General features: G+C 36.1%; 1 protein-coding gene across 1 annotated transcript in view; it reads left to right on the top strand.

Annotated features, from left to right (window-relative positions):
* Positions 1–19,747, top strand: part of USP53 (ubiquitin specific peptidase 53) — an 81,587-nt gene that overhangs the window by 43,632 nt on the left and 18,208 nt on the right. The window contains exons 7-14 of the mRNA XM_011952708.1: positions 5,568–5,681; positions 5,763–5,845; positions 9,133–9,238; positions 9,910–10,056; positions 11,161–11,310; positions 16,371–16,533; positions 18,086–18,238; positions 19,512–19,658. Coding sequence (XP_011808098.1) covers positions 5,568–5,681; positions 5,763–5,845; positions 9,133–9,238; positions 9,910–10,056; positions 11,161–11,310; positions 16,371–16,533; positions 18,086–18,238; positions 19,512–19,658 — 1,063 coding nt within the window. The remainder of the gene's footprint in view (positions 1–5,567; positions 5,682–5,762; positions 5,846–9,132; positions 9,239–9,909; positions 10,057–11,160; positions 11,311–16,370; positions 16,534–18,085; positions 18,239–19,511; positions 19,659–19,747) is intronic.

Genomic DNA, 19,747 nt, shown 5'->3' with positions numbered 1-19,747 from the left:
GGATATTAGCCCTTTGTCAGATGGATAGATTGCAAAAATTTTCTCCCATTCTGTAGGTTGCCTGTTCACTCTAATGATGGTTTCTTTTGCTGTGTAGATTGGTTTAAATAGATCCCATTTGTCAGTTTTGGCTTTTGTTGCCACTGCTTTTGGTGTTTTAGACATGAAGTCTTTGCACATGCCTATGTCCTCAATGGTATTGCCTAGGTTTTCTTCAGGATTTTTATGGTCCTAGGTCTTACGTTTAAGTCTTTGATCCATTGAGTTGATTTTTGTATAAGGTGTAAGGAAGGGGTCCAGTGTCAGTTTTCTGCATATGGCTAGCCAGTTTTCCCAACACAATTTATTAAGTAGGGAATCTTTTCCCCATTGCTTGTGTATGTCAGGTTTGTCAAAGATCAGATGGTGGTAGATGTGTGGTGTTATTTCTGAGACCCCCATTCTGTTCTACTGGTCTATATATATGTTTGGTACCAGTACCATGCTGTTTTGGTTACCGTTGCCTTGTAGTAAAGTTTGAAGTCAGATAGCGTGATGCCTCCAGCTTTATTCTTCTTACCCAGGATTGTCTTGGCTATGCGAGCTCTTTTTTGGTTCCATATAAACTTTAAAAAAATAGTTTTTTCCAATTCTGTGAAGTGGTAGCTTGATGGGGATAGCATTGAATCTGTAAATTACTTTTGGCAGTATGACCATTTTCACGATGTTGATTCTTCCTATCCATGAGCATGGAATGTTCTTGCATTTGTTTGTGTCCTCTTTTATTTCATTGAGCAGTGGTTTGTAGTTCTCCTTTAAGAGGTCCTTCACATCCCTTGTAAGTTGGATTCCTAGGTATTTTATTCTCTTTGTAGCAATTGTGAATGGGAATTCACTCATGATTTGGCTCTCTGTTTGTCTATTATTGGTGTAAAGGAATGCTCGTGATTTTTGCACATTGATTTTGTATCCCGAGACTTTGCTAAAGTTGCTTATCAGCTTAAGGAGATTTGGGGCTGAGACAGTGGGGTTTTCTAAATATATAGTCATGTCATCTGCAAACAGACAATTTGACTTCCTGTCTTCCTATCTGAATACTCTTTATCGCTTTCTTTTGCCTGATTGCCCTGGCCAGAACTTCCAAATAGGAGTGGTGAGAGAGGGCATCCTTGTCTTGTGCCAGTTTTCAAAGGGAATGCTTCCAGTTTTTGCCCATTCAGTATGATATTGGCTGTGGGTTTGTCATAAATAGCTCTTATTATGTTGAGATACGTTCCATTGATACCTAGTTTATTCCGAGTTTTTAGCATGAAAGACAGTTGAATTTTGTTGAAGGCCTTTTCTGTATCTATTGAAATAATCATGTGGTTTTTGTCATTGGTTCTGTTTATGTGATGGATTATGTTTATTGATTTGCATATGTTGAACCAGCCTTGCATCCCAGGGATGAAGCCAACTTGATCGCTTTTTGATGTGCTGCTGGATTCAGTTTGCCAGTATTTTACTAAGGATTTTCACTTTAATGTTCATCAGGGATATTGGCCTAAAATTCTTTTTTTTGTTGTGTCTCTGCCAGGCTTTGGTATCAGGATGATGCTGGCCTCATAAAATGAGTTAGGGAGGATTCCCTCTTTTTCTGTTGATTGGAATAGTTTCAGAAGGAATGGTACCAACTCGTCTTTGTACCTCTGGTGAATTTGGCTGTGACTCTGTCTGGTCCTGGACTTTTTTTGGTTGATAGGCTATTAATTATTGCTTCAATTTCAGAACCTGTTGTTGGTATTCAGAGATTCAAATTCTTTCTGGTTTTGTCTTAGGAGGATGTATGTGTCCAGGAATTCATCCATTTCTTCTAGATTTTCTAGTTTATTTGTGTAGAGGTGTTTATAGTATTCTGTGATGGTAGTTTGTATTTCTGTGGGATCGGTGGTGATATCCCCTTTCTCATTTTTTATTGCATTTATTTGATTCTTCTCTCTTTTCTTCTTTATTAGTCTTGCTAGTGGTCTATTTTGTTGATCTTTTCAAAAAACCACCTCCTGGATTCACTGATTTTTTTGAAAGGCTTTTTGTGTCTCTTTCTCCTTCAGTTCTGCTCTGAACCTACTTATTTCTTGTCTTCTGCTAGTTTTTGAATTTATTTGCTCTTGCTTCTCTTGTTCCTTTAATTATGATGTTACGGTGTCAATTTCAGATATCTCCTGCTTTCTCTTGTGGGCATTTAGTGCTATAAATTTCCCTTCACACACTGCCTTAAATGTGTCCCAGAGATTCGGGTACGTTGTGTCTTTGTTCTCATTGATTTTAAAGAACAGCTTTATTTCTGCCTTCATGTTGTTATTTACTTAGTAGTCTTTCCTGAGCAGGTTGCTCATTTTCCATCTAGTTGTGCGGATTTGAATGAGATTCTTAATCCTAAGTTCTAATTTGGTTGCACTGTGGTCTGAGAGACAGTTTGTTGTGATTTCTGTTCTTTTACATTTGCTCGGGAGTGTTTTACTTCCAATTATGTGGTCAATTTTAGCATAAGTGCGATGTGGTGCTGAGAACAATATATATTCTGTTTATTTGTTGTGTAGAGTTCTGTAGATGTCTATTAGGTCTGCTTGGTCTAGAGTTGAGTTCAAGTCCTGGATATCCTTGTAAATTTTCTGTCTTGTTGATCTGTCTAATATTGACAGTGGGGTGTTAAAGTCTCCCATTATTATTGTGTGTGAGTCGAAGTGTCTTTGTAGGTCTCTAAGTACTTGCTTTATGAATCTGGGTGCTCCTGTATTGGGTGCATGTATATTTAGGATAGTTAGCTCTTATTATTGAATTGATCCCTTTACCATTATGTAATGGCCTTCTTTGTCTCTTTTGATCTTTGTTGGTTTAAAGCCTATTTTATCAGAGACCAAGATTGCAACCCCTGCTTTTTTTTTTTTTTTTTTTTGCTTTCCATTTGCTTGGTAGATCTTCCTCCATCCCTTTATTTTGAGTGAGATGGGTCTTCTGAATACAGCACACTGATGGGTCTTGACTCTTTATCCAATTTGCCAGTCTGTGTCTTTTAACTGGGGCATTTAGCCCATTTGCCTTTAAGGTTAATATTGTTATGTGTGAATTTGATCCTGTCGTTATGATATTAGCTGGTTATTTTGCCTATTAATTGATGCAGTTTTTTCATAGCGTTGATGGGTTTTAAATTTGGCATGTTTTTGCAGTGGCTGGTGCCGGTCGTTCCTATCCATGTTTAGTGCTTCCTTCAGGAGCTCTTGTAAGGCAGGCCTGGTGACAGATTCAGCATTTGCTTGTCTGTAAAGGATTTTATTTGTCCTTTACTTATGAAGCTTAGTTTGGTGGATATTCTGGGTTGAAAATTGTTTTCTTTAAAAATGTTGAATATTGGCCCCCACTCTTTTCTGGCTTGTAGAGTTTCTGCAGAGAGATCCACCTTTAGTCTGATGGGCTTCTCTTTGTGGGTAACCAGACCTTTCTCTCTGGCTGCCTTTAACATTTTTTCCTTCATTTCAACCTTGGTGAATGTGATAATTATGTGTCTTTGGGTTGCTCTTCTCGACGAGTATCTTTGTGGTGGTCTCTGTATTTCCTGAACTTGAATGTTGGCCTGCCTTATTAGGTTGGGGAAGTTCTCCTGGACAATATCCTGAAGACTGTTTTCTAACTTGTTTCCATTCTCCCCATCACTTTCAGGTATACCAATCAAACACAGATTTGCTCTTTTCACATAGTCCCATATTTCTTGGAGGCTTTGTTAGGTTCTTTTCACTCTTTTTTCTTTAATCTTGTCTTCTGACTTTATTTCATTAATTTGATCTTTAGTCACTGATAGCCTTTCTTCTGCTTGATTGAATCGGCTACTGAAGTTTGTGTATGCTTCACGAAGTTCTCTTACCGTGTTTTTAAGCTCCATCAGGTCATATAAGCTCTTCTCTTCATGGGTTATTCTAGTTAGCCATTCGTCTAACCTTTTTTCAAGGTTTTTAGCTTTCTTGCACTGGGTTAGAACATGCTTCTTTAGCTCGGAGAAGTTTGTTATTACTGACCTTCTGAAGCCCACTTCTGTCAACTCTTCAAACTCATTCTCCAGCCAGTTTTGTTACCTTGCAGGCGAGGGGTTATATTCCTTGGAGGAGAAGACACCTTCTGGTTTTTGGAATATTCAGCCTTTCTACTCTGGTTTCTCCCCATCTTTGTGGTTTTATCTACCTTTGGTCTTTGATGTTGGTGACCTATGCATGGTGTTTTGGTGTAGATGTCATTTTTGTTGATGTTGATGCTATTCCTTTCTGTTTGTTTGTTTTCGTTCTAACAGACAGGCCCCTCAGCTGCGGGCTGTTGGGGTTTGCTGGAGGTCCACTCCAGACCCTGTTTACTTGGTTATCACTAGCGAAGGCTGCACAACAGCAAATATTGCTGCCTGATTCTTTCTCTAGAAGCTTTGTCCCGAGGAACACCCACCTGTATGAGGTGTCTGTCGGCCCCTAGTGGGAGGTGTCTCCCAGTCAGGCTACACGGGGGTCAGGGACCCACTTGAGGAGGCAGTCTGTTCATTATTGGAACTCGAACGCCATGTTGGGAGAATCACTCCTCTCTTCAGAGCTGTCAGATGGGGACATTTAGGTCTGAAGAAGCTGTCTGCTGTCTTGTTCAGATATGTCCTGCCCCCAGAGGTGGAATCTAGGGAGGCAGTAGGCCTTGGTGAGCTGCGGTGGCCCCCACCCCGTTCAGGCGTACCTGTGGCTTTGTTTACACTATGAGCAGAGAACCACCTACTCAGGCCCCAGCAATAGCAGACACCCCTCCCCCCACCAAGCTCCTGCGTCCCAGGTTGATCTCAGACTGCTGCACTAGCAGTGAGCAAGGTTCCGTTGGTGTCGGACCAGCTGAGCCAGGCACTGGAGGGGAACTCTGGTTTGCTGGTTGCTAAGACCATGGGAAAAGCTCAGTATTTTGGCAGGAGTGTACTGCTCCTCCAGGTACATTGACTCATGGCTTCCCTTGGCTAGAACACAGAAATCCCCTGACCTCTTGCGCTTCCCGGGTGAGGTGATGTCCTGCCCTGCTTTGGCTCGCCCTCCGTGGGTTGCACTCACTGTCCAACTAGTCCCAATGAGATGAACCAGGTACCTCAGTTGGAAATGTAGAAATTACCTGTGTTCTGTGTCGATCTCGCTGGGAGCTGTAGAGTGGAGCTCTTCCTATTCAGCCATCCAGGATTTTTTTTTAAGCTATCTGTTTTTCCTTCATTTGAGAATGTCAGGAACACAGGAAACTGTTTTCTAATATTAAATTTTAGATGTCAGTCACCAGGGGTTTTTAGGAGGATTAAAAATAACTTTATTAAAGATCATGTTATATTATAATGTTGCTTTCATTAAGCAACATTTTCTTTTAGCTAGTGCTATAAAAGGTGAATAATTGAACATTCGATCAAAGTGTTCATTAGAGAGGAAAGCTGGAAAGCTAACAATATGTATGACACTCTTAAATTTACACTTTGGGAAATCTCCAGGTAAAGAGTTGCATTTTGCTGTGTTCCCTGCAAGATCAACACTCATTTATCTATTTTATTTTTAAATTAGGAGAATATTTTGGAGAGGATTCATTTTCACATAGTGCCAAGCAGAGATGCAGACATGTGTACCTCTAAATCTTGTATCACTCACCAGAAGTTTGCTATGACTCTGTATGAACAGGTGAGGTGGCTTGATTATTATTTAGATATTATAGTTCTGTTTTATGATTGATAGATTAAGCATATGTTTTTGCCTATGTAGTGTGTGTGTCGTAGCTGTGGAGCATCATCAGATCCTCTACCTTTTACAGAATTTGTGCGGTACATTTCTACAACAGCCTTATGGTAAGAACCTATTAAAGCATAATTATCAAAAACGTTAATACTATATTTAAGCACATTGAACACTTATTTTATAAAATTGTAGCATACATGAGTTTCCCCTCTCTGTGTGAGGCTACTAGATATGCTGCTGTGAGATGTATTAAGTGATGTCTATCAAAGTTGGATGTTTGTAATTTAGCCTAATATGTGTGTTACTTAGTGAAGTGTACATAATACTAGTTAAATTTTATGTCTATTTAATTTATAACAAATTTTAGAACTGTGAAGGGGAGCATAAAATGATAAACAATGTTAAATGGAACTATACGTGGTTGCTTCATTTATGAGATGTTCTGTTTGTAATGGCCATATTTTCAGTCAGCTCTGCTATGTCCCTTTCTGGTGATAAGAGCTAGGGTAAACAGAGAAGAAACAAAAATGTGAGCATAATTCTCAGTTAGGTTATTGCATTTGAGGCCTCAACATTCACTTTAAATAAAAAATTTGCCATGCTTGCCTGCTCACCTGCCCACTCACTCTCTCCCTTTCTGTCCATGAAAGATTAGCTAGTTAAGGATCTAAAAGTTAACCCTAGACCTTACATAATGTTCTTTGACTATTTTCCAACAGGTATTTGAAAGTATACGTATTTGGCATGTGGCCAGGTGCAGTGGCTAACGCCTGTAATCCCAGAACACTGGGAGGCTAAGGCTGGTGGATCACCTGAGGTCAGGAGTTCAAGACCAGCCTGGCCAAGATGGTGAAACCCCATCTCTACTAAAAATAAAAAATTAGCTGGGTGTGGTCTTGGGCGCCTGTAATCCTAGCTCCTTGGGAGGCTGAGGCAGATAATTGCTTGATCCCGGGAGGTGGAGGTTGCAATGAGCTGAGTTCATGCCACTGCACTCCAGCCTGGGTGACAGAGTGAGATTACATCTCACCAAAAAAAAAAAAAGAAAAAAAAATTTGGCATGTGGTAAACGTTGAGTAAGATCATAAACATTTGCATACATTTTAATACGAAAGACATAATATGGATCAGTAATTATCAGTCAGAATATGTTAGTGCAACAGTTGATAAATGTTGCCAATATTTGTGTCAGTGTGCAAAGTGAATATCATGTTCATCCATTTCATATGATTTATCTTCCTGGCTTTATTGGGTATAAAACCTTATTTCATAAAGATTATTGAATAATAACAATTTTGTTATTTGGATGTGTTTACTATCTTTCTTACGTTTACAGACAAGTAAAAAACACTGATTTAGAGAAACATTCCTAAACTTCAGTCAAATTGTAGTCGGTTGTCAGTCATTTTTTAAAATTTCTATGAAAAGTAGGATGGTATTCGAACAAAGATAGACAATAAGTTAAAAACTAAAATTTTAAGTCTACTTTAAAACTCTTGAATGAAATGACAGTGTTCTCAGGCAGAATGTTAGATAATAAGAATTAGAGCCCATCATTCTCTGCTTGGTAAACACTGCAAGTTGCAGGAATGTGCGCTTTGAATTCTAACTATAATACTCTTATTTGTGTTGGTAATCAGTGTTGAATACCAGTTACTGAATGCTTACCATGTTCCAGGCTTTATGTAGGTTGTCACTTTTAACGTTAATGAAAATTCTATTTTGTTGATGAAGAAATAGGTTTAATGAGGTTAATCTAAAAAGTAGATGAATTAAGATTGAAACCCAGATCTGCCTGACTTCAACATTTTTCTGGATGTTGTCTAATGCTGTCAGTTTTGTAAGAGCAGTATATGCAGTTTGAATGAGCTTATCGGATGTAGGGCCTTCTAGTGTACTCATGAAGTGTTTTGGATGGGTACATTTAGTTGTTACCAAATACTTGGAGATTATTTAAACTGTTGAACTGTAAAATATATCCAGCTCTAGAATAGTTATATTATTGTTAAGTACAACCAGAACATCTAGAATGGAAACTAGTTAGTGTTTCAGCTTACATGACATTCCTTTTTGGAAATATTTAGATAGTTTTAGTATTAGCCTGTTCTCATGCTGCTAATAAAGACATACTCAAGACTGGGTAATTTATAAAGCAAAGAGGTTTAATTGACTCATAGTTCCATGTGGCTGAGTAGGCCTCACAACCATGGCAGAAGGAAAGGAGGAGCAAAGTCACATCTTACATGGTGGCAGGCAAGAGGAAAGAATGAGAGCCAAGCGAAAGGGGTTTCCCCTTACGAAACCGTCAGCTCTTGTGAGACTTACTCACTACCACCAGAACAGTATGGGGGAAACTGCCCCCATGATTCAGTTGTTTCCAGCTGGGTCCCTCCCACAACATGAAGGAATTTTGGGAGCTATAATTCAAGATGAGATTTGGGTGGGGACACAGCCAAACCATATTAGTTACTTAATACCCTGATACATAAAAATATGTCTTTTAAGGAGGTTGAATAAAAAGTATCACAGTTAACCTGTAGTGCATTAAAGGGCCTGCCTGGGCTCTAATAAAATGATTAGTATCCTGGCTGGGCACAGTGACTCACTCCTGTAATCCCAACACTTTGGGAGTCTGAGGCGGGTGGATCACCTGAGGTCAGGAGTTCAAGACCAGCCTGGGGAACATAGTGAAACCCCGTCTCTACTAGAAATACAAAAATTAGCCAGGTGTGGTGGCACGTGCCTGTAATCCCAGCTCCTCGAGTGGCTGAGGCACAAGAATCGCTTGAACCTGGGAGGTGGAGGTTGCACTCCAGCCTGGGTGATAGAGCAAGACTCCATCTCACACACACAGACACACACACACACACACACACAAAACCAGGAGTAATATTCATAATAAGAACAAAAGGCGTAAGTCTGGCTTTAATAACTCTGGTTGTGACTTCTGCATTTAATCAGCAAAGGACCTTCTAGCCGAAATTGATAACTTTGCTTCTAGGAACTTTGGGCCAGAGAGGGAGCCTTTCCTACAGTTTGTTGTTCTTGTTAGGGTAGGGTTTAAACTTAAGTTTCTACTCATTAAGTAATAATACAAATGAAACATTTGCCTTAAAACTATCTCCAGACAGAGGATCTTAGCCTCATTCGTCTAGTTCCAAACATATAATTTTATGTTATTTTGTTCTCTTTATTTGAGCTAATTTTTTCATCATATACTTGGCAAATTTAATAATTTTTCATTTTATGGAAATGTACTTTATGGTTCATTTTTCAGTTATGGTCATGTTTTAGACAGAAAAAGTGATGCACATCTAAACTGACAATATTTTTCATGTGCAATTTATTAAAATTTTAAGTTCATAGGCCCAATTTGGGATTGCTTCTTTTTTTGTAGCAATGAAGTTGAAAGAATGTTGGAAAGGCATGAACGCTTTAAACCTGAAATGTTTGCAGAATTGCTACAAGCAGCAAACACAACAGATGACTATAGGAAATGTCCTGTAAGTATAGTTTGGAGAATGTTAGTATGCTTCTTGTTCTGTAAATTTGAAAATAGGCATTCAGATATTATCATGTAAATATTGATTCTATATATAGAATTAGCTTTAAGAATTTTTAAAAAATATTATTTTAGATTATACCATGTGTACCATTTATCTTAGTATAATTTCTTTAAAAACTCCTAAGTTTGTGAAGGTTTGAAGGTAGCATATGTTGATTAAATTTTTTCAAAGTCCTGAAATTTATCATTTGATTAAAGAGAAAGTTTCTTTTCAGTAAACTTGAATGATACTCTTTTCTCATCTAATATATTTGTATACTGACTTCAGTGGTTTTATTTCTGCTTTTTTTTAGGTTGAATTCTTTAACAGATTTACAAAAATATCAAAGAATACTTTTATTTGACTTCAGTGGTTTTATTTCTGCTTTTTTTTAGGTTGAATTCTTTAACAGATTTACAAAAATATCAAAGAATACTTTTATTTAAAATAGACTTCTTGTTTAATCAATAATTAAGACAAATCGCTTGTTAGAAGTCATTTTTTAGTATACTGAATAAATTGCAAATATATGTTAAAAATGTCATTATATAATACAAACTGTGTAAGGTTTTGCCTATGGGTTATCTGTTTTCATAATTTTAGAACTTTTCTTTTGTGTTTTTCTGTAGAGTAACTGTGGCCAAAAAATAAAAATTCGCCGTGTTTTAATGAATTGCCCAGAGATTGTTACAATTGGTTTAGTCTGGGACTCTGAGCATTCTGACTTGACCGAAGATATTGTTCGGAATCTAGCAACACATCTTTATCTTCCTGGGGTATCTTATCTATTTTCATTCCCTTCCCTTTTATTTTCAAATTCTTCTAAAACATCTTGATATATATTATGATACACTTATTTTGATTTCAGAACTAACTTTTTTTCTGAACAAAATAATACTATTTCGATGTTTTATCTGATAAAGTCAAGTTTAATCAAACCAGGCTAACTGGAATGCCTTTACTACATAGACTAGCAATGGCTTTTAATTACAAACTAAACTGTCTCATGACTTTTGCTTCTTTCACTCTAAAATGATGATTGATGATTTTTTATCTATAGTCATGATTGTAAATACAAATACTGTTAACTTAGAAAGGTTTAAGATTTAAAAATCATCTAAAGTACTGATCTCTTTTTTTTCCCCCCAGCAGAGTCTTGCTCTGTCGCCCAGGCTGCAGTGCAGTGGCAAATCTTGGCTCACTACAATCTCTGCCTCCCAGGCTCAAGCAATTTTCATGCTTCAGCCTCCCTAGTAGCTAGGATCACAGGCATGTGCCACCATACCCAGCTAATTTTTTGTATTTTTAGTAGAGATGGGGTTTTACCATGTTTGCCAGGCTGTTCTCGAACTCTTGGCCTCAAGTTGGTCCACGTGCCTTGGCTTCCCAAAGGGCTGGGATTACAGGCATGAGCCAGCATACCCGGCCATGATCTCTTGATATGCTTGTTACTTTCTTAGTATATTTTGAGTCGGTTGATGTTACAATTAAAGTTTTAGAGATAATTACCTTTTAGATTATATGTTTAATGAACATTCAAATACATGATTCAGTCAAGAATTACCAGAAATGTGGAATTTATCTCATATTTTGAGTTTCTTTATGAAAAGTGTCAGTCATGTGTCATTAGAGATACTCTATTATTACTAATTTGTAGTGAATTCATTTTTTTTGGACTTAAAGTTTCTATGAATGAATTAAAAGTGGTAATTCTGTTAACAGTGTGATGTCAGTGGTGCCTTCAAGTAATAATATCATAATATTGGATTGGGGCAGTATGCGTGAGAAATATTTCATTATGTGTCAAATACATGATTCATCTAATCCTCATTTTGCAAAAGATACAGTGTTAAGTGTAAATTACTAATTTTTTTGAACAGCTTTTTTATAGAGTTACTGATGAAAATGCCAAAAATAGTGAACTTAACCTTGTTGGTATGATCTGCTACACCAGCCGACATTATTGTGCCTTTGCATTTCACACCAAAAGTTCCAAATGGGTATTTTTTGATGATGCAAATGTGAAAGAGGTAAGTGACACTTTCTTTAACTGAAATAATTACTGTGATTTTTACTTTTTGTTAATAAATGATATATTGATATTAATGTTCAAAAGGATGATATAATTATTATGTAAAATAGTAATGAACATAACAATGATAGCAACATTAAGTTCAAACTTTCTTTTGTTATTCTTGAAATTGGCTTATTTTGAAGCCAACTTTTAAAGCAGTTCATTTCCAGAATAATAATAGACTAATGAATATTAGTATACAAATATGTAACTATCAGTGATCTGTGTGTCAGTGATGATCCTTTTTGCCTGATGCATACTTGCTTTTTTTTTTTTTGTAGGTGAGTCACAGTAGTTTTGTATAACTAGTGATGAAAATGTGCTTGCCTTTATTTTTATTATGACAATTTTTTTTCAAATTTTGTGTGTGGAATACAGAAATAGATATATCAGTTACATCTTTTGGTAATTACAGTTGACCCTTGAACAACATAGGAGTGCCAAGCCCCTGTGCAGTTGAAAACCCATGTACAACTTTTGACTTCCTCAAAACTTAACTGCCAGCAGCTTACTATTGACAGACAGCCTTACCAAAAACATAAACAGTCAATTAACACATATTCTGTATGTTATATGTATTATATACTGTACTCTCACAGTAAAGTAAGCTAGAAAAAAAATCTTACTTAGAAAATTATAAGCAAAAGGAAATATATTTACCACTCACTCAGCGGAAGTGGATCATCATAAACGTCTTCATCCTTGCTATCTTCACATTGAGTAGACTGAAGAGGAAGAAAAGGAAGATTGGTCTTGCTGTCTTGGGTGGTAGAGGCAGAAGAAAATTCACATATAAGTGAACGTGCACAGTTCAAACCTGTGTTGTTCAAGGGCCAACTGTAATTTATTTACTCAAATAGTAATAATACTGTCTAGAAAAGTAGTGAATAATAGTTCTTAATAAGGAGTATTGGAATCACATGAGGAGCTTTTTAAAAAACATATATTCCTGGACTCTTAAAATTTTGATTCAGTAGTGTAAAGTCAGGTATCTGAAATTTTAAGTTCTACAGGAAATTCAGACATAGCACAGTTGAAAACTATTGGTCTTGCCAAAGCTTACTGGCTTTGGCAATCTTTATTAAGTAGTAAACTCATTTAAAAATGCAAGTTCTTTGTTTGTTATAAGCAAATGATGTAGAATTCTATTTAGTTTCATTTTAATATACAATGAAAGGCCATTTATCAGCACTGTGATTAAGACAATACAAATTCAAATATTTGGTATTTAGTGGACTTCTAATTCTACCCACGAAGGATTAACTGCTATAGAAATAGGCATTTCACTGTTTAAAACTAGGACATAGGTGAAACAACTCTAAACATTGAACAACATGCAGTTGAACAGAGAAAAGGGAAACAAATGAGGTCAGCTCTATAATTACCCACTGCTTACTGCCTAGAGGTAATTTCTGGGTTGCAGTGCAGGCAGTGGGAGCCCAAACAAAGCCCAGCAGTGTCACTGAGTTCTGCAGACTGAAACTGGAGTTCAGGGAGGCCTAGATGGCTAAAATTTGCAGGACAGAATACTAGAAAGAAAACTGCACAGGGAGAAAGTTCTGGAAATTGACAGAAGGGTTCCCTGGAATTTGTGGCTAAATTGTGATTTGTGCATGTGAGGGGTGAACCCACACAAGTTTGGGGTTAATTGGGAGAGATGGGAAGCATCACTGGAAAACAAAAGGTAGGAGGCAGAGGTTGCAGTGAGCTGAGATCGTGCAACTGCACTTCAGCCTGGTGACAGAGTGAGACTCTGTCTCAAAAAGAAAAAAAGAACAAAAGAAATAAAAGCTTAAAACAAGCCTTGAAAGTTCAAAGCTAATCCCACTTTTAAAATAACACAACAAAATTCAATACCCAAGACTGTGAATTTCAGTGAAATTCAATATGCCACTTCAAAATAGCATTCAATAAAATATTACCAAATATTCAAAGATCCTGAAGAAAAATTAATAAAAACAGACCAGAAATGACTGAGATGGGAATATCAGGAAAGGATAGTAAAACTACTATTTATGTATAGGGATTTCTTAGATAACGTTTAATAAGCATGAACCATAAAAATAGTTGGTAAGTTAGACTTCATTGAAAGTTAAAATTGTTGTTCTTCAGTGAGATACTATTAGGAGAATAAAATGACAAACCATATACTGAGAGAAAATATTTGTGAAGCATGTATCTAATAAAGACTGTATCCAGAATATTGAAATAACTCTTAAAACCCAATTAAAAAATCAGCAAAAAATGTTGACAGTTCACCAGTGAAGATATATGAATGGCCTTGAAATGATATTCAGTACATCATTAACCACAAAGGAAATACAAATTTAATTCATAATGAGATTCTAGTACTCACCTGTTGTAATGACCAAAATTAAAAAGACTGACAATACAAATAGTTGGTGAGGATAAGAACAGCTAGATCTCTCACACGAGGCTGATGGAACCACAAAATTGAACATTCACTTTCAAAACTGTCAGTTTCTTTAAACATATATTTACTATATAACCCAGCAAATCCACTCTTGTGAAAACGTAACTCCACATAAAATGTGTACTTGAATGTTCAGGATAGTTTTCTTCATAATGCTCAAACTAGATATGACTCAGATGTCAACAATAGGTGAATGGATGAACAAATTGTGGTATAGCTATACAGTGGAATACAATACTCAGCAAGAAGGACTGAACTATTGAACTGATACATGCAATAATGTGAACAAATCTCAGAAGCATTATGCTAAGTGAAAGAAGTGAGATATAAATGATTACATGCGATGATCCCATTTATATGAAATTCTAGAAGGAAAAACAAAGGTTTGGAGAGTAGATCACTCATTTCCAGGGACTGCAAAGTGGGGTACCAGGTAATGTTTTGGAGTGAGGCTTACACAATTGTATTGTCAAAGCTCACTGACTTGTACACTATAACTAGATAATTTTACTTCATATAGTACACCTCAATAAAGCTGTTAAAATTTGGTATTTATATTTAAAATCAGCACTTTGCTTGAATTACGTAGTACTTTGATGTAGGAGTTTATTAAGTTTCATCTTGAGTCGATGTGTAAAAACGTTTTGCAGTTTCTACTTTGCTTTTACATAGTTTAAATTATTCAAAATTTGGAGGAAGAACTGGGTATATTAATTACCCTGTGAAGGTTTTTATTTTATTTTCACATTGACTCTTCAAAGTCTGGCCAGTGTGGTGAAACCCCGTCTCTACTAAAAATACCAGAATTAGCCAGGAGTGGTGGTACATGCCTGTAATCCCAGGAGGCAAAGGCATGAGAATCCCTTGAACCTGGGAGGAGGAAGTTGCAGTGAGCTGAAACGGTGCTACTGAACTCCAGCCTGGGTGACTGTGAGACCTTTTCTCAAAAAACACACATTACAAACAAAAAAATGGACTCCTCACGTCTCTTGGAATCCCCAGTGAGGAGGATAAATAGCTGAATATATGTAGTTCAAAACAGCTCATCAGAATTGTTTCTTAAAAGTCTCCTTCTCTGCAAAAATATTCTAGAATGCTTTGTAGTGTTTTTGTTTGGTTTTGTTTTGCTTTTAAATCAATTTTATAGAGGTATAGTGCACAAACATTAAAATACACCCATTTTAAGTGTACAGTTGGAGTTTTGATAAATAAATGTATTCACCTATGTAACCACCATAATCAGTACACAGAACATATTCATCACCCTAGAAAAATTCTATCAGGCTTCTTTGTTGTCATACCCCCCACACCACCCCAGGATGAGGAAATTGCTGGTCTCATTATAGATTAGTTTTACTTATTCTACAATTTTATATAGATGGTCTCTTATAGTATGTACTACTCTATGTCTGCTTCCCTTCCTTTAGCATAATGTCTTTAAGATTCATTCATGTTGTTTGGATTCACACTTTATTTTTATTGTGTGTTTCATGGCTGTACAACAATTTATCCATTTACCTATTGAAGTATGAATAATCTGTGAACATATTTTTTTCCATTGCTCTTAGATAATACCTAGAAGTGGGATTTCTGGGTTGTGTGGTAAGTGTCTGTTTAACTTTACAAGAAACTATCAAATTGATTTCCAAAGTGGTTATACCAGTTTGCATTCTATGAGAGCAGTGTATGAGAGTTCCTGTTGTTCCACATTCTCAGCAGCACTTCGTATTGGTATTCTTTTTAATGTTAGCCCTTCTGGTGTATGTATAATATTATCTCACTGTGGTTTTCATTTGCATTTCCCTTGCGGTTGGTAATATTTTGAGCATCTTTTCTTGTGCTTGTTGACCATTCTTACATCTTTCTTTTGGTGAAATGTCCAGATTTTTTCCCAGTATTTTGTACTGGATTATCTTCTTCTTAATGCATTGTAGGCATTCTTTATTCTGCACAGTAGTCCTTTATTAGCTGTATGTTGCTTATTTTTTTTTTCAATTTCTTAATGGTGTCTTTCTAAGAGCAAAAGTTATTAATTAATTTAGATTAAGTCCATTTTTAAAATATTTTTCTTCCGTGGTTTGGTATGCTAAGAAATCTGCCCTTCCCCAAGTTTCCAAAGATTTTCTCTTTTGTTTTCTTCTGGTTAAGTTTTAGTTTTTGTGTGAGCTATTCTTAGTTAATTTTTTTTGTTTGTTTTATATGAAGTCAGGTTAAAGTTATTTTTTCTCATGGTAAAAATTCTTGATCTCCAGTTGTAACACCATTTGTTGAGCTGACTCTTAATTAAATTTCTCCATTGAATTGCCTTGAAGTCTTTGTCAAATGTCAGTCAACCACATATTTGGAAAGCTTTTTAAAATTTATTTGCCCATCAAATTTGTAAATGATAATGTTTAAAAGATTTTTATTTAGACTAGTTACTAAATACAGTTAATTATATAATATGATATATACTTGAACTACTGGCAGCTGCATATCTAAATTTTTTAAAAATATAAAATAACTCAGAGTCTCTGTCTTTTCATATAACACATTGATTACAAGGTTTTGTTTTGTCTTTATTCTTTGTGTTTCTTTAAAAGATTGGAACTAGATGGAAAGATGTTGTCTCCAAATGCATTCGATGCCACTTTCAGCCACTGCTTTTGTTTTACGCAAACCCAGATGGGACAGCAGTTTCTACTGACGATGCACTTAGGCAGGTTGTCAGCTGGTCACATTACAAATCTGTTGCAGAAAATATGGGTAATTCTTTCTTTTAAAAATTCTCCATGTTCTATTATCACAGTCAACTAGGAATACTAATACTCTGAATATAAAATGAATATCTGGGGGAACCCCATCCCCGATATTTAACATGGGTTCTTTTCTATTCCCTAAGTGTCTTGGCTGGTTTGAGAAATAAAGGGAAAGAGTACAAGAGGGAGAAATTTTAAAGCTGGGTGTCCGGGGGAGACATCACATGTCGGCAGGTTCTGTGATGTTCCCTGAGTCATAAAACCAGCAAGTTTTTATTAGCGATTTTCAAAAGGGGAGGGAGTGTACGAATAGGGTGTGGGTCACAGAGATCACATGCTTCACAAGGTAATAGAATATCACAAAGCAAGTGCAGGCAGGGTGAGATCACAGGACCACAGGATGGGGCGAAATTAAAATTGCTAATGAAGTTTCCACATGCATTGTCATTGATAACATCTTATCAGGAGACAGGGTTTGAGAGCAGACAACCTGTCTCACCAAAATTTATTAGGCAGGAATTTCCTCCTCCTAATAAGTGTTGGAGCGCTACAGGAGACCGGGGCTTATTTCATCCCTTCGACTTTGACCATAAAAGAGGGATGCCTCCAAGGGGGCCGTTCATAGACCTACCTTCAGGGCGCATTCTCTTTCTCAGGGATGTGCCTTGCTGAGAAAAAGAATTAAGCAATATTTCTCCTATTTGCTTTTTAAAGAAGAGAAATATGACTCTGTTCCGTCCGGCTCACTGGCAGTCAGGGTCCAAGGCCATCTCCCTTGTTCCCTGAACATTGCTGTTATCCTGTTCCTTTTTTGAAGGTGCCCAGATTTCATATTGTTCAAACACACATGCACTACAAACAATTTGTGCAGTTAACGCAATCATCACAGGGTCCTGAGGTGACATACATCCTCCTCAGCTTCCGAAGATGACCAGGATTAAGAGATTAAAGACAGGCATAGGAAATCACAAGGATATTGATTGGGGAAGTGATAAGTGTGCTTGAAGTCTTCACAATTTATGTTCAGAGTTTGTAATAAAGACAGGTGTAAGAAATTATAAAAGTATTAATTTGCGGAACTAATAAATGTCCATGAAATCTTCACAATTTATGTTCTTCTGCCACGGCTTCAGCCGGGCCCTCTGTTCGGGGTCCCTGACTTCTCGCAACAAATATTGAGGATAATTTCAAATTTGACTTTGAGTAGAGTTGAGGCAATTTTAGTAATTTTTGTTAGTATTTTGGAATGAACCTTTTCTCATCAGTGGCCTCAGAAACACCTTCAGGAGTTACCCACTATTATGGTCACACAATCACAGAAGAGGCTTCACTAGTAGCTCTTTCGAGAAGTACGTTTTAAGTGATGTAGTAAACTGGAAAAGTCCAAAACAGGTCCTTTTTGAATGCATTATAAAGCATTTCAAAATTCTTAAATGATGTCAGTCCTCTTAAGTTTTAAGTAACTTTTTTTACAGTTAAAAATAATCTGAAAAAAATGATTCAAACATCTCTTTTCATGGTACGGAAAGGAATGATACATTTTTGTTTCTCTTTTTAAGGATGTGAAAAGCCTGTAATTCATAAGTCAGATAATTTAAAAGAAAATGGATTTGGTGATCAGGCAAAGCAGAGAGAAAATCAGAAATTTCAAACTGATAATGTTTCATCATCTAATCGGAGCCACAGTCACACAGCTGTAGGAAGAGGACCAGGTATGTGTTTAAATTGTCATTTTTACATAGTTCCGAGTGAGTGTCTTCCTTTTTTCACTTACTGCAGGATGCTTACCTAGCTTTCCTTGCCTATGAAGAGATAATAACAAGTAGGTAACAAAATTCGTCTTTTGATTTATGCATTTCTCTGAGAGCTGTAGTTTTACCTGACCAGTTTGATTCCATGAGTTGTTTGAGTTTCTCCACGCACTCAGACTGTGGTAGGCCTGAGGCAGTCTGGACAGTTACCAAATAAAGCAACAATGTGGCATTTCCTTCAAGGAGTTAATAATCAGCTTGAAGCAGAAAAATGTGAGTTAATAATTTAGCATAAATGCCAAAATTAAATTTACTGTTAGTGAATGCAACAGTAGTTCAAAGTTACTATTGCCGTAGTTTGTTCTTAACCTCATTTTTATTCAACTCTGTCTTGTTATTGTTATCCTATAACTAACTTTCACAAGTTGAGTTCTGTAACTTGGGTTCAAAATGAGACCTCATGATACTGTGTACAGTTACAGTTTAGAAATACATGTAACTCTTGTGTGGATGTTCAGGATGATTTTGTAATCAACCTTTAAATATATTAATGAAATAATGTGTAATCATAAAAGTAACTCATTTAATCAAGGGTAGTAACGTTGAGAATTAACAGTTATCCACAAAAAACTAAAATAAAGGCTTTTTAAAAATTATTAAATATTAAATATTAAAAGTTTTCCTTTCACAGATTATCGATACTCGTAGATCAAGGCATTTTATGTTTTTCAAAAGACACCTAGTTTTAAGCCAAGAAATAGTATATGTGTGTGTAAGAATAGAAGCGTTGAAACCAGACAACTCGGGTTCATATTCCCGGTTCTCGACTTACAAACTTTGTGAACTTGGGCAAATTTCTAATTTCTCTCTGCCTCAGTTTCCTTACCCAAAATAGAGACAGTAATTGTACTTTGAAGAAGTAAATGAGTAACACATCTGGCAAATAGTGACCATTCAGTTACCTTTAGCTCTTATTATTTTAATGGCAGATCTCTTTCTTTTTTTATACTTGTTTTAGAGGCTATACAAGAAGTTCTAAAAGACAACATGCATCTCCAGTGTCAAGAAAAATCACATTTAGTTTTTAATCATAAAAATACCATTGTATACTATATATCTACATATCTATGCTTTTTAAAATTATATCTTAACATTTTTATATAGATCAAGTTTTATTTTTATTGAGCAATTTGAAAAATGATCTGTATCATAGTAAGAATGATTTCTTTTACAGCTAAGTTAAGTCACATTGATCAAAGGGAAAAGATAAAAGACATTTCCAGAGAATGTGCTCTGAAAGCTATTGAACAGAAAAACTTACTTTCTTCACAAAGGAAAGATTTAGAGAAGGGACAGAGAAAAGATTTAGGACGACATAGAGGTAAGTTAAGATCTTGTACTATTGATTTTAAAAGGAGCTGCTAAAATCTTATTTTAAAACTGAATTTTATAACTTTAATTTCTGTATAT

This window comes from Colobus angolensis, unplaced genomic scaffold (genome assembly GCF_000951035.1).
Source record: "Colobus angolensis palliatus isolate OR3802 unplaced genomic scaffold, Cang.pa_1.0 Scaffold345, whole genome shotgun sequence".
NCBI classification, from domain to species: Eukaryota; Metazoa; Chordata; class Mammalia; order Primates; family Cercopithecidae; genus Colobus; species Colobus angolensis.
The sequence above is the reverse complement of the archived record's forward strand: the minus strand, read 5'-3'. Positions and strand labels throughout refer to the sequence as shown.